Genomic DNA, 13,766 nt, shown 5'->3' with positions numbered 1-13,766 from the left:
TTTGTTTCTGAAAATGTTCTATTGCGATATTTTTTTTCATTATTTTTTTTTGCTTTTGAGTAAATGAAAGTTTTGGTTATATTTCCGAAAGCTTACTGGTAGATTGTCATTCATTTTGAAAAAAAGAAAGAAATCCTATTATGATTTAATGATTTAATTTAACAAGAAAAACAAGAATATTTAATAAACAACATTCTCTATCAATAAATATGAAAATTAGAAACAATCCAAATAAAGTAAAAAATAAACGAGGATAGAGACATATAAGGATTAGTTTGGGAGATTCTTTGGTGGCTAGATGACTACATAAACTAAAGTGTTGACCAAAATTATATGTTAGTAGTATTGCCGATGGTAATGTTAAATGGTCTTTGGATTTATTTGACCAAAAACTATTTTAATTATAATTGTATTAAAATAAGTTTCAGATTTGTATAGTTATTTGAGAAAATCAAATTAAATGAAACAAGATATCCCCTAGTGTATATTTCCGAAGTGATTTTGCCACATGTCCTCTCTACAATCAATTTCACAAAACAAATATGACATGACTACTGAAATTGATGACATGACTTCCGTAAAAATATGACATGGATAATTTCATTTAATGTTGATTTATATTTTTGGCAAACTTTTAGAATATGGTAATAATTCATATATTACATTTAATATTGATATTTCTTTTTGGTAAACTTTTTTTTAAATATGGTAATATTAATATTTTTGTATAATTATCCAATTTGTATTACTAAAGCTTTCAAAAATTCCTACAATTTTTTAAAATTTTAAATATCTAATCGTAAGATCATTAGTTTTTTATATACCTACAAATTTTATAAATATTGTTTAGGCTAAATTTTTGATAATTATACAATTTTATATCATTTTTATTAGTTTTATACAAATTGATTTAATATATATCAAATATATATTAAATATTAGTAAGAAAATAGTAAAATATTTAATATTTAATAAAATTTATTTTTAAATATAAATTAGATTAAAAAATTATTTAGGAAAACACCTAGTAGACCGTTAAAAACATAATACATGCTTAAGCCAGGAAGACCCATCAAAGCCACTGCAACAATCTTCCAAGACTAGTTTACAAGAAAAACAATCTTACAAGACTTCATGCTTCTTATTTTGTTAAAGTTTCTTTGCTCTGTTTGTGTTGTATAACACTTTTAATGCTTTGATCATTCCTATATGGTAAGATGTGTTTCTAACCATTTTATTCATTACTTTTACATCTCAAGTAGCGCCTAGCAAATTCTGTAATATTGGAAATAACAACAGAAATGTGTAGTAAAACCACATCTCAAAATCAAACCGAGTGGCCTACATCAATATATAGCTTTCATAAAGCTAGACATACATCAAGAAGCGCTAGTGCCTTCTTCACTGACAACCGCTCAGTCTTGCCCAGTCCACAAACTGCATCCCTCCGTAGATGTTATTAGCAAACCTTACACCAACAGTAAATGCCAAAGCCGCAGGAGGCACTTTCTTGGCGAAAGGAGATGCTTCAACCACTCTCTCTAGACCATTGATGATCTGATAACGTGTGTTCGATGAAACACTAAGGAACACACCTGCCATCAAGTTACCATTGTTATGGAGATGAATGAGTAAATAAAGTGAAGGCAAGAAAAGCTTAAGATACGTATGTATATACCCCAGAGAGCTGCACTCTTGACGAGTGGTGGTACTGGAATGTCTTCTTCTGATTTGTTTATGCTTCTGAGGATGTCCACACAAATAAAACGTAAGTCACATCCAAAAACTATGCGACTCTAATTGAGTTCAAGTGGAAAGAGATGTGTTACCGTTTAGCAGTCATGATCAGATTAGCAATGCCTTGGCCTACAATGCCGCATCCAAATCCAACCGCACCATACATTATTCCCTGAACAAACATTTGATCAGCCAACAGCTAGAAACTTTATGGAGCGATTGAGACAGAGACTGTGAAGTCTAATTACCTTGTAGAAGTATGTAGCGAGTCTCTGTTGAGCTGAAAAGCTACACCCTGGTCTTTCAGCTTCAAACACGCTGAGAATCAGTTCAACATCCTCAAAACTTTATTAACTGAGTTTGCAATATGAGAACTGAGTATGTTTCTAGAAAGGAGGGAAAGTTTTTTACCTGCTTGGAAGCGCATTATAGGCATTAAGCATGCGTCCTAAGGAGCCAGTAGATGCTGATGGTTGACCAAAACGGACAAAAGGGGCCAACATACCGACAAGAGCGACGTTAACCACAACTCCAACAAGAAGATCAGCAACATACAACTCAAACTCTGCCCAGAAGTCTTTCCCTCTCTTTTGAACTTCAGCAACAGTGGCACAACAAGAGTCAATGACTATCTGAAAATTGGCAAATATCAAATGCTTACATGAGACACTGCAAGTAAAGTGTTACATAAATCCAAAAATGAAGTTCTTTGCTCACCAACCTCGGTCCCTATTTTGAAGAGGAAAGATGGATCAGCCAACATTCTGTTTCGAAGCATAGACCATGATCTTATAGCAAACCCAAGCACCCCAGGTGAGCTCTAAAATCAGAGAAACCAAAGCTCAAAACAGGCTCTTTAAAAACTGTTGATTCCAGAAAGAAAGAAAGAAAAGAATGTAGCTACCTGCAAATCCAAGTACCTAAGTAGAAGCAAATTGCGGATGCCAAAGGTCTTAGCAGCCTCCAACATATCAGATGGAAGCGTGGCTCCTCTAGCTTCCGTCTCTCTCATAACCTCTTCAAATTTCAAAACGGGTCCAAACTCCTTTTCCTCGTAGTCTTCTTCGCCATCTCCTCCTCCTCCACCGTTATTAAACCCACCATTACCATCACCACCGTTAAACCCATCTCCAACATTACCATCACTTTCAAACTTCTCCGTTTCATCAGTTCCCAAGTTTCTTACATTGTCGCCTTTCCCTAAGTTGACATCACTTTCTACTTCTACTACAGATTGCCGCTCAATGGGAGACTGAGACATGTTAACCACCAAAAGCCTCGATCTTTGCGTACCCTTAATCCACAAAACAGCTACTTTCATTTCCTTAACCAAGTCTCCAAACACAAAGTCTCGATTACAAATCCTCAACGAGGAGATGTCATTACGATATTTAACAACACTCGAGAGCTGAAAATTCATTGCACATCCTGACATTTCCTCAGACAATTCGACAAATACCAACACTACACTCAAATCCAAAGGAGGAGAGTAAACGAGAGTACGAGACTGATGATGATAAGTCAGCTAAGAAGCGATCCCAAACTAAAGAACGACCAATCAAAGGTTCTTTCAGACAAGCTTCTGCAATAAACAAAACCCAATACGTATCAAGCATAGAAGCTTTGTTCTTTTTCTTACAAAACCGAGATAATGAGAGGAAAAGAAGAGACCAAACATATAAAGCTTGAAACTTTCATCGATGAGGATGAGGATGAGACCCTTACCTTGTATCTAGCCAGAAACAGGAGAAATGGACCCTGCGAAGGTGAAGAGACACAGAGAGAGAGTGTGATTAGGGCCACTGGCGCTTATTTTCTTCGGCTTCAAAGAATGAATTTACTTCGCTTCAAGCCCCTTGCACGTGCGGAAACTTCTAAACACACGTGTGGAACCTACTTAAAAGAGATAAAGAGAATCAAGAATGTAAGAACAAAAGGTACGAGATAAGAAAGTAAGAATAAGCTACTTTGAATGATTCACTTGGCATATGTGAGTGTGTGGCCTCTACATTGTAGTTTTTCTTTGCTGCACTTAAAATAACAATTTCAACTTGTCATGAAAAGCTTGTTTCAAAGGGCCAAACATGAAAGTTGGATACATAAAAGGTGTATAAAATTCATCAAAAAACGTATACATAATTCTACTTAAGAAATAAACCAAGGGATTAAGATCAAATATAGAACAAAGAACATGTTACAACAACCATCACAACTCACACATCATATCCACCAAAGTCCCCCTCCACATCCCCAAAAGAATAAGAATACATGATTTTGCTGTACATATACAATACATTTTTCTCTTTAGAAAAAAAACAGAACAAGAAACAGGAGAAACCAATCTATGATTGTTTGTTCATCATTGCAGATGATGATGATCCTTGCATATGAGAGCCTGAGCTTCTCCTATGCGACTGCATATGTTTTAATCTTCTGCTGAGGATATCTATATATTTTCTGAGACGGTATCTGTCTGAGTTTGTGAGAGACAATGGCGGGTTCAGAATCAGCATTGGTGCTTCCACTAGAAGGAATACCATCAAACGCACCGCTTTTGAGTACTGGTTTCCAGCCTTCTCTATCTCTCCCATAACCTCCTTAACCTTCAGAACAAAGCCACAGCCACCATGAGAATGAACATACACTGATTGATTGTTTTATTCTTTATATTTGAATTGCTAATCAAGCTTTTTGGGGAAAGGCAAAATAAAACTTACTCCCCCAAGTTTTCCAAGATCAAGGGCTGCTTCAAAGATAGTCTCCATTGCATCAGGCATCATTGCATTTCCTACAACCAAGTAGGTGAAAAACTTTTTAGGATCTTGACAACTACAAAAGCAGAGCATAAGTGTTCATTTTTTACAAAGGGAAAAACAATACCAGGTTCGATACTCTTGGCAAGTTCTTCAGCAAGCTCAATCTCCCGGATAAACTGACTCTGAATCTGAGAGGATATCTCCTCAGATCCATCATGGCTGAGATCAGTGATATGCTCGTTTTTTAGGCTGCTACTTTCTCTTGGTTTGTAAATGTCTTGGCCTGGGCTTCCTTCCAAACCTGAGATTGCCTGAGTATGGCATATGTGCAGTGCCTGTTTCCAAATTGCCAGAATCGCCAACTGAATCGAGAAAGCTTCTAGGTATTTGTCAGATTTGATCTGTGCAAAAAAAAAGCATGAAAAGAAACTCAGAAACTCATGATGGCATGGTGATAATAGACAGTGTGAAGTTTGGTTACCCTTTCATGAACTAGTTCTGCAATTGTTGCTGCACATTTTTTCAGGGAAGTGATCCTAGTCAAGCTGTTAGTTGATGGCTGTTCAAAAGCATCCCCGAGATCCAGCGACCCATGAGAAGTGCTCTGACTGTCCAGGCTTCCAAAACGGCCAACGTTGTTGCCAGTAGCACCAATTATTGGCATAGGAGCCGTTGAACTTATGCTTCTATTAGTTAACTCTACAGGAGGAGACTGAGACTTGAATGGGAAATTATAAGCCTTTGAAGAACTCGAAGAAGATGATGGCAAATCCACTGGTGGTCCAGATACGAGAACGAAGTCTTGATCCATTGAGTCTTGAGAATCATCTACTGCAGAACTGACATATGTGAGAAACCAAAACAAGAAACCTTTGCTATTTTAATAGGGCCTAGCAAATAGAAGTACCTCTTCCTTTAGGAATGAGTGGTCTCGAATCAGTCAGTCCTGTAGGTTCACCATGGTTTCTCCTAGCAGAATTTATGTGTGTTTCATTTCTAAATCTATTGTTATCCACTCCCTGGTTGATTCTATAGTTCAAAGGACTAGATTCCATTTCCTCTCTCTCAACTCTAGCATCAATGTTAAATCCAGAGGACGACTTCATCGAGGAGGTCCTTTTCAAATGTGAAGGGCTCCCCTCAGGTCCACTGGAATCATCATCTAGGAGGAAGGGTAAACAGTCTTCTTGAGAACTTTCTTCCATGTTTCTCGACGGACTGCTTCCAGAAGAAAGAAAACCGTCCATTGTCCTTGAGCCCAATCTACTCCTGTAGGAGAGATAATCTCATCAGCTACAAATATTTGCATATAAAGAGAGAGAGAGAAAAAGGCGGTCACATCTACCTTGAGAAATCATATGATTGCCTGTCCGAAAGAAAAGGGTGATTAAAGAACTCTTCAAATGTCAAACGTTCCACTGTAAAAGACAAGAGATTCAAGAATGTACTGTAATCGCATTGGATACAAAGAGAGTAGGACCATAAGCTCTTTTACTCTTTACTAATAAGACATGTGAGGTAGGAGATGAATAGAGCTTATTATATGGGTCTCATGCAAAAGATAGAAAGTAGTCTGATGCTGACCTGGATCAATGCGCAGTAACTTCTGACATAGATCTATACAGTCCAAACTTAAATCTCTACAGTCCGCTGGAAATTGTAATCCAGTTGATCTCAAAATGTTTTGGAGCAACTGTGAACAAAAGATCGTTTTAGGCACACCAGAAGACAAAACATTTACGTAGAAATCTGTAAGAGACAGAGAATGCAAAAAAAACCTGAATCTGGCTGTTTCCTGTAAAAGGGGTTGTGCCTGTCACAAGTTGAAATAAGATAGCACCAACACTCCAGAGATCTGCCTGTGTTTAAAGATATATTGTAAAAGAGAGAAAGGTCTAGATAGCTTTGTAAGAGAAAGGTCTCTCACCTTTGCATCATACTTCTGAAGTTGCATAATCTCTGGGGCCATGTACAATGGTGAACCGCATAATGTTTCTGCAAGTCTCCTTGGTTGCAACGATCTGCATTAAGGAAAGTGCGAATGTTTCAAATGTAAACTAAAAAGCCCTGAAGAGTGGGGGACAATATGCGTACATCCCTAAGAAGTAAGAAAAGAATGAATTTACCTAGGCTAGAACTCGACAATATACATTCAAAAGCAGCTCGAGCCCATTCGAAACCTTCTCTAATTGACACATATTACACAACTCTTTGATCTTAGTAACAGGGAGAGCTGATTACAATACCTTGCAAATCCAAAATCAGCAATCTTCAGATTTGCACCGTTTCCATCTGTGGATAGAAGAAGATTCTGCTTCAAGAAGGAAAGATTCTTAGCACTTATTAATTTCAACAAAGGTGAAATCTCTACTTGGACAAAGAAACATAATCCACTGATTAAGCAGCGAACATGTTTTATTTGAAACTAACAGAACAACTCTTTCAAAGTTCAATCAACACTGAGGTCACATAACACACTAATCTAATTAACAACAGCAACCAAAAACACATTCTGCACAAAAGATCACTGAAATGAATGAGAATCAAACACACCTGAGGCTTTAAATCACGGTGAATAATATTATTGTCACGAAGAACTTGTAACCCAGCGGCTGTTACATAGAAAGTCGTTAAGAACATTGTTAACAACAAAACAAAACAGAGAGAGTACACGCCCTAGAGTTTACCTAACTGCAACATGAAATGCTTAGCAGTAGCTTCAGGAACACTTCCATGACTCTGAATATACACAGACAAATCACCTCCTCTACAATACTCCAACACCAAATGTACATTCCCAGGTGACTACACAACACATTCAAACAAAGGGTCAATCTCAAGGAACTAAAACACAACAGCAAGAAGCATAAAGGATCGAACTTTGGATGTTTTAAAGGACCAACCAACCAACCTCGATCATGTCGATCAAACGGATGATGTTGGGGTGATTGATCCTCCTCAGGATATAAATCTCAGACATGAGACTCTCCTGCAGCTTCTTGTTAAGCCTCCCCATAGCGATCTCCTTGATTGCGACGTGGGTCCCGTGAACACGGTGCCTCGCTTCGGAGACTACAGAGAACGAACCCGACCCGATTTGCCGACCCACCAAGTAGTCGCCGACAACGCGCCCGCTCCTCGCCGTGGACTGGGACATTTTTTTTTACTACGACGGCGCCGAGAATCTAGAGAGGATCGTGTGACGGAGAATTTTCAGGTTGGAATTAAGGTGGAGACAAGCTGCGGTTTGATTGAATTGAATCTTTTTTTTTTTTTTTGGGAGTTTTGTGATCCAGGCGGGTTGAATAGGATCCGATTGGGCGTGTTTGGATTAATCAGGAGAGAGAGAGAGAGAGAGAGAGAGAGAGAGAGATTAATGGAAATTAAATGTAAGTTTATTCTTAGGAATCTTCGTGGAGTGTCGTTTATCTGTTTTATTTATGATAAGATCGGGGTAATTACTTTAATTATTGATTAGTGTTATTGTTGGCTTATACTACTAGTTTTGGATTTATGTGAGGATTTGGATATGTATTGAATTTTGTTAAAATGTTGGTTGATTATTTGTAGGTTTAACAGGGGGTGCTGATTTGAGGGCCATGGAGGAATTTGGAGTTCTGGTGGCGGTGGTGATTAGGGGTGGAGGCACTTTACCCGATACTCGAAGCCGCATCCAAACCCGACCCGAAAAACTCGAACTGAAGTAGCAAAATATCCGAACGGGTATTAAGTTAGAAGAGATTGGATATCCGAACCCGAACGAGTAATATCCGAATCCGAATGGATATCCAAAGATAATCCAAAGATAACCGAACATATATATACTTACTCTTATATTTCTAGTTTACATCTCTTTTTTTAAAAAAATATTTATATTGATGTTACACATACTTTAAGATCATAAATAAATAAATATATATTTTTATATATATATATATATATATATATTTATGGAGAAAATGATTTGATATTCATTTAAAATGCATGTCAAACTTTTTGTTTAATATATTAACAAAAGTTACATTCAAAATTTAAAAACAATACCCAAATTAATATCTATTTGTTTTTGAAATACTATCTCCAAACCTATTGATCATTCGATCTATAAAAAATAAAAAAAACCAGGTAAGCGAAATCCATATTTTTAAATACAAGAAACTTAAAAATGAAAATTTTAATTTTTTTCTTTTAAAATCTAAATATCCGAACCTGATTCAAAATAACCGAACCCGAACTAAAATACCCGAACCCGATCCGAAGTACAGAAATAACCGAACGGGTTCTCTATCCCTATACCGAAATATCCGAAAATTCGAAATACCCGATCCGAACCCGAACGGGTATCCGAACGCCTACCCCTAGTGGTGATGATGGATGAGGTCTGTGTTAGTTTCTTATCATAATTTAGAAGTTTATGTTTGAGAAGCAAAAACAACCTTTTGTTAGAATTCATTTTCCAAGAAAATATTGTGATTTCCCTTGTTTTTTTAAGTCAAACTTCATTCTATCACTTAATCTTGAAATGGTCTGAATAATTATACTTGAATAAAACAGCCAATTAAACAATTTCTATGAAATTTTACTGTTGTTATATTTAAAAAGATCTTCAGTTCCATTTTATCTTCTTGAATATGATAAATCCTAAAATCTTGAAAAAAAATTCAGTCTTTGTATCTCTTCCAATTTAGTTCAGAAATCCGGCCGTCCCTTTGGATCTCTTAACATCACTATCACGTTTTTACAGTATGTCCAAAATTGTTGACATTTTGAATTGTGCAATATGCTTTCCATTGTCCGTCGTAACATTTCTAAATCTGTTCTTTTATGCCCATAAATTATATAAGTGATATATCTCTTTTGAACTAAAAAATGGTTAAATCCGGATCTATTAAAGACACAGACCTAACCCCCGGGTGGGAAGTGCTGTCCACGGATAGACTCTCTCCCGGGTATTCAAATGGGCCGAAATGCAATAGCCCATATGTATAGGTGACCAGGAAAATGTGACTTAGTTTCGCATAGTAGGTGGATCGAACTTGAAATGTGGTGACATCCCAAACTCTTCCCCTTACCACTTGACCACAAGCTCCCGGTCAGTATAAGTGATATATCTATCAAGTCATATCCGTCCACTTCCACTGAAAATCGATATATAGATCCAATATCCATTTACCAAACATATGTTCTCCAAGCATAAGGCTTGAGATGTTGTTTACAGTTGGTTGTACCAACTCTGCATTTGGTTTATTTGCTCTGAAGTTAGGGGTTAAGCCGATTTTTCTTTTTATATATCTTATCAGTTTAATCGGATTTCTATCGATCTTTCTAAATAGTTTATCATTTCTTTTTTTGCAGAGACACCAAATTATTCATAAACAAGGGTCTATATCTATCTCTGAATCTTCGGTACTATTCTTCCACCAAAAAAAATAATCCATGTCAGTGAATATGCTGGACACATGTAAAATATGAGGATGAAACGGTGTAACTGATAGAACCCACGCTTAAATCGTTGAAGGACATTTAAAGATCGCATGCGTAACATACTCGTGTAGTTCCCCACATTTAAAACAAATATTATCACATCGATTGTGACTGTGATTTCCATTTAATCTGTTTAAACTGTGATCATAAATATAAGTACATAAATATATTCATGTAAAAAGGATTTCAGAAGATTTGTTGATTATTCATGTATATTATTTGTAGTTTTTGTGAAATTGATTTAATGTCTTATTTTAAAACACTGTTACCAAAATTGGTCATGAGTATTTAAGGATTAATAAAACTAATTTAGAAATATATAATCATATATTAATTTGAATAAATTTAAGAATCCAAAGCTTAATGTTTCACTTTTGTACCAAAAACTTGTAGTGACCAAATCTTGTTATCTTTCTTCATATAACATAATAATGTTTATAAATTTTTAAATCGTAACATTACATACAGTAAAATGTTCAAAATGTTAACACTCAAGTTTTTTTCATAATCCATATTAAAAGGGATTTAAGTTAATAAAAATATTACATATCTGTCGTTATAATAATATAGTGTACTATTTATTTATCAAATTTTCACAAAAGTCTTTCTCATTTAAAACAAAAAACAAAATTACTTAATATAATTTAAAATAAATATGACAATTAATGATATTAGATAATAAAAATTTGATAAAAATGTATATATCCTCTATCATTAAAAAAATAATATTAAAATAAGAGCAATTCTCTCAAATAGCAATTTTAAAGTTTTTATCGCAAAAATAGCCTTAAAAAAAATGACCAAAATATTCCATTTTAATTTTAAATTTTTTAATATTTATTTTTTATTTTTTAAAATTTAAAACTTTATCCCCAAAACCCAACCCCTTAACTCTAAACCCTAAGTCTAGATCAGTTAACCAGTTGTGTATGTGACGAGCTTAACAGTGGTGAGCCGAAGACGAGCTCAAGGACAGTGAGTGGAAAGAGTCGTGGTGATTCCGTCGCCGTCTCCAGCGTCGAAGGAAAGAAGAGAGAGACACGAGGACTTGGTCGTAACAAATGGTGGTTGACGGCGGCGGAGTTAAGAAGCTTGAAGACGGCGTGGTTTTGTTATTAGTTTTAGTTAGCAAATAGGTTTAGGTTTGAGCTTGGTTTACTTTTGGTTTATTTTTTTACATGTAAACCAGTTTTAGTTTATTAATAATTCAATTAAAAAAATTTAAAATATTTTTTTTTATTTTCCAATAGTGTAATAATAACAAAAAAAAATGCTATTAAAGAATATTTAATTGCATACAAACAAACGCTATAGTATATGACTATAAGATAGCAGCGCGAAAAACCGTTATCTAATGTGCATGAGCTACTATGACGGACGTTGATACAACGCTTCAAAAACCGCTATCGTATCCGTAAATAGCGTTATTCGTCCGCTAAGAAAAGCTTTTTTTCTTGTAGTGTATGGTAAAAATGTACTTTTACCCTTTAATAAAATTTCATTTGGTCATTTTTCTCATTAAGAGCTATTTTTGTGACAAAAACTTAAAAAAATGTTATCTTAAAGAATTTCTCTTAAAATAAACTAAACTATTACATCAACCATATAATAAAAATTTAGATGTTTATATATGTTATATTTTGAACTTTTAAAAATAAGTGTAATTTATTAAAACTGTTAAAAATTTCATATTAAAAATTATGTGATCAATGGTTTAAACTTTTGTAATAAAATACAACTAATCATAAAACATATAATTGAGAAACTTCATTTAATAGATCTATATATTAAAATATAGTATATATCTATGTTAATATTTTAAAATTTCAATTATATAATATATAAAATAAATAAAAAATATTGTTTTGATTTATTTACCATACAAAATGATTATAAATAAATAAGAATATTTTTTTGATTCATGAGCTCGTTTCAATTTAATTATATATATAATAGTTATTTGCTTCTCAGTTATTCAATATATATATATATATATTTATAATTTATAAATAAACTTATAATAAATAATAATACATAAAATTAAGTTGTGTAAACTATGCTAATTCCACGCAAAGTGCATGAATCGTACCACTATCATAGTATTAATTAAATACTTTGGATGAATTGACAATGATCTTTAATGTCGCTGTTAAGATTAGTGGGAACTTAAATAAGAATTGATATGGTTTAGTTGCGTTATATCTATACGAAAGAGATCGAATCAAATATTGATTTAGTCATTTGTTCTAAAACGAAATTACCTGCTTTCAAATTAAATAGAAATGATTAAAAGAAATCATTTATATATTATCACATAGATAAAAACGTTACAAATATATACATTTTTGTTAGGAAAATAAAATAAATATGTTCTTTGGGTATCAAAAAGAAAACTCTTCATCATAACTTTCAAAATTACAAGCACATGGAAGATATAAGAACAACCATGGAGTAAAAGCTGATTCCCAAACAACAAATTTAGCTATGGTTTATGCCTTCGACTCAAAAAAGATTGTACACACATTGATTCTACACAAATCTCCTAGTTTTTTTTACATCAAACAACTCCTAAGATATAAAAAAGCAAAAATAGTGGTTACATTGACCATAAATTAATATATGGTCACTATGGCCAGTCAAGTAGCCAAAGTCAACTACTGCTCTACCACGATCTCAGAGTTTCTAACGACTGAGTTAGAATTAATATTCTTGGACAACTGAACAAAAGTTTATAAATTTGTAACCACAACTAAACAAAGACTATTATTTGTTTGATATTGTCTAAACAAAAATTTATACACAAGTAGTCTAACAACCAGATCTTTTTAAAGCACCTCGCATTCTCTCAAATCTAAACGATTCTCAAGAACAAGAACAAAAAAAAAAGAACTACGAGATGTCTTCGTTGAGGCCAGAACAGCATACAGTCCATCATTTCACCCATATTCATTCATTAACGAAGGTTGACGGATATGGCGAGTTCACATGCGGCGGTTGCAAAACTTTTGGCTTTGGGAAGACCTACCGTTGCTCCTGGTGCGACTACAATCTTCACGAACACTGCGCTACGTGCCCCCCTACTCTCTTCAGCTTCATGCACCCACAACACGACCTCCAACTAGTCTTTAGAGGACCAGAGCAAACGCACCATGAAAAACGTATGTGCAACATCTGCGACGAACCAGCCGAAGGGCTCTTTTACCAATGCCATCCTTGTGGCTTCGACGTCCATCCACTCTGCACACAGCTGCCTCAGCACGTGATACACGTGCCTCACGCCGCCCATCATTTAGAGCTGAGTCACTGGGGAGCGAGCAGCGCGTGCATGGTTTGCAGCGGTGCAATCAGGTCTTGGCGGTACAAGTGTGGCCCATGTGGGTTAGATGTTCACATGGAATGTGTTAATACGTCTGCAGCGTCAGTAGCAACAATTCAGCAGAGGTGTTATGGGCCACAACCGCATTATCACCCTTCTCAGTATTATCATCCTTATTACAATCATGGATATACAAACCATCAAGGTCAGGTTCAAGAGTCCACTCCGAGCATAGGAAGAAGAATGTTTAGCATTTTAATGGCTCTAACCGTTGGGGTTATCTGCAATATTGTAGCTGCGCCGGTCTCTGATGCCTTTACTGGCGGCTTCTGAAATGGCACGCCTCTTACGTGCTGCCGTTATAGATGCTTATTTTTATCTATTTCTTGTGTGTTGCTTACATCACTTTATAAAATGAACGAATAAAAAAAAACAAAAAAACAAATTCAAAAGTACGTGTTTTTGACTAATGG

General features: G+C 35.0%; 3 protein-coding genes across 6 annotated transcripts; 1 reads left to right on the top strand and 2 right to left on the bottom strand.

Annotated features, from left to right (window-relative positions):
* Positions 1-1,220: 1,220 nt before the first annotated feature.
* LOC106335896 (protein RETICULATA) lies at positions 1,221-3,561 on the bottom strand. 2 transcript variants are annotated; one of them, XM_013774565.1, is made up of 8 exons: positions 3,463-3,561; positions 2,642-3,319; positions 2,459-2,557; positions 2,149-2,369; positions 1,986-2,055; positions 1,830-1,909; positions 1,679-1,743; positions 1,402-1,595 (listed from the first exon to the last, which is right to left on the bottom strand). In XM_013774565.1, exons 2-8 carry the CDS (start codon positions 3,170-3,172, stop codon positions 1,402-1,404), a joined length of 1,260 nt encoding a protein of 419 aa, XP_013630019.1. In that variant the 5' UTR covers positions 3,173-3,319; positions 3,463-3,561. The 2 variants fall into 2 exon arrangements, with proteins under 2 accessions (XP_013630018.1, XP_013630019.1); XM_013774564.1 differs by lacking the exon at positions 3,463-3,561 and having other exon boundaries at positions 1,221-1,595; positions 2,642-3,172.
* A 334-nt stretch (positions 3,562-3,895) lies between these two features.
* Positions 3,896-7,818, bottom strand: LOC106335895 (serine/threonine-protein kinase ATG1). Of its 3 annotated transcripts, none has more exons than XM_013774562.1 (13): positions 7,405-7,818; positions 7,181-7,298; positions 7,047-7,105; positions 6,740-6,804; positions 6,421-6,514; positions 6,272-6,352; positions 6,078-6,186; positions 5,839-5,911; positions 5,401-5,762; positions 4,975-5,321; positions 4,618-4,894; positions 4,455-4,525; positions 3,896-4,340 (listed from the first exon to the last, which is right to left on the bottom strand). In XM_013774562.1, the coding sequence occupies exons 1-13, from the start codon at positions 7,648-7,650 to the stop codon at positions 4,080-4,082; spliced, it is 2,163 nt and encodes a 720-aa protein (XP_013630016.1). In that variant the 5' UTR covers positions 7,651-7,818; the 3' UTR covers positions 3,896-4,079. The 3 variants fall into 3 exon arrangements, with proteins under 3 accessions (XP_013630016.1, XP_013630014.1, XP_013630017.1); XM_013774560.1 differs by having other exon boundaries at positions 4,975-5,324; positions 7,405-7,650; XM_013774563.1 differs by lacking the exons at positions 6,740-6,804; positions 7,047-7,105; positions 7,181-7,298; positions 7,405-7,818 and adding an exon at positions 6,630-6,691 and having other exon boundaries at positions 4,975-5,324; positions 6,421-6,520.
* Positions 7,819-12,873: 5,055 nt separating this feature from the next.
* LOC106329888 lies at positions 12,874-13,626 on the top strand. The gene has a single exon (XM_013768497.1). The coding sequence runs from the start codon at positions 12,874-12,876 to the stop codon at positions 13,624-13,626; it is 753 nt and encodes a 250-aa protein (XP_013623951.1).
* The last annotated feature ends 140 nt before the right edge of the window (positions 13,627-13,766 follow it).

The sequence above is a fragment of the Brassica oleracea genome, chromosome C3, assembly GCF_000695525.1.
Source record: "Brassica oleracea var. oleracea cultivar TO1000 chromosome C3, BOL, whole genome shotgun sequence".
In the NCBI taxonomy this organism is placed as follows: Eukaryota; Viridiplantae; Streptophyta; class Magnoliopsida; order Brassicales; family Brassicaceae; genus Brassica; species Brassica oleracea.
Note: the sequence above shows the minus strand (reverse complement) of the source record. Positions and strands in the feature narration are given on the sequence as shown.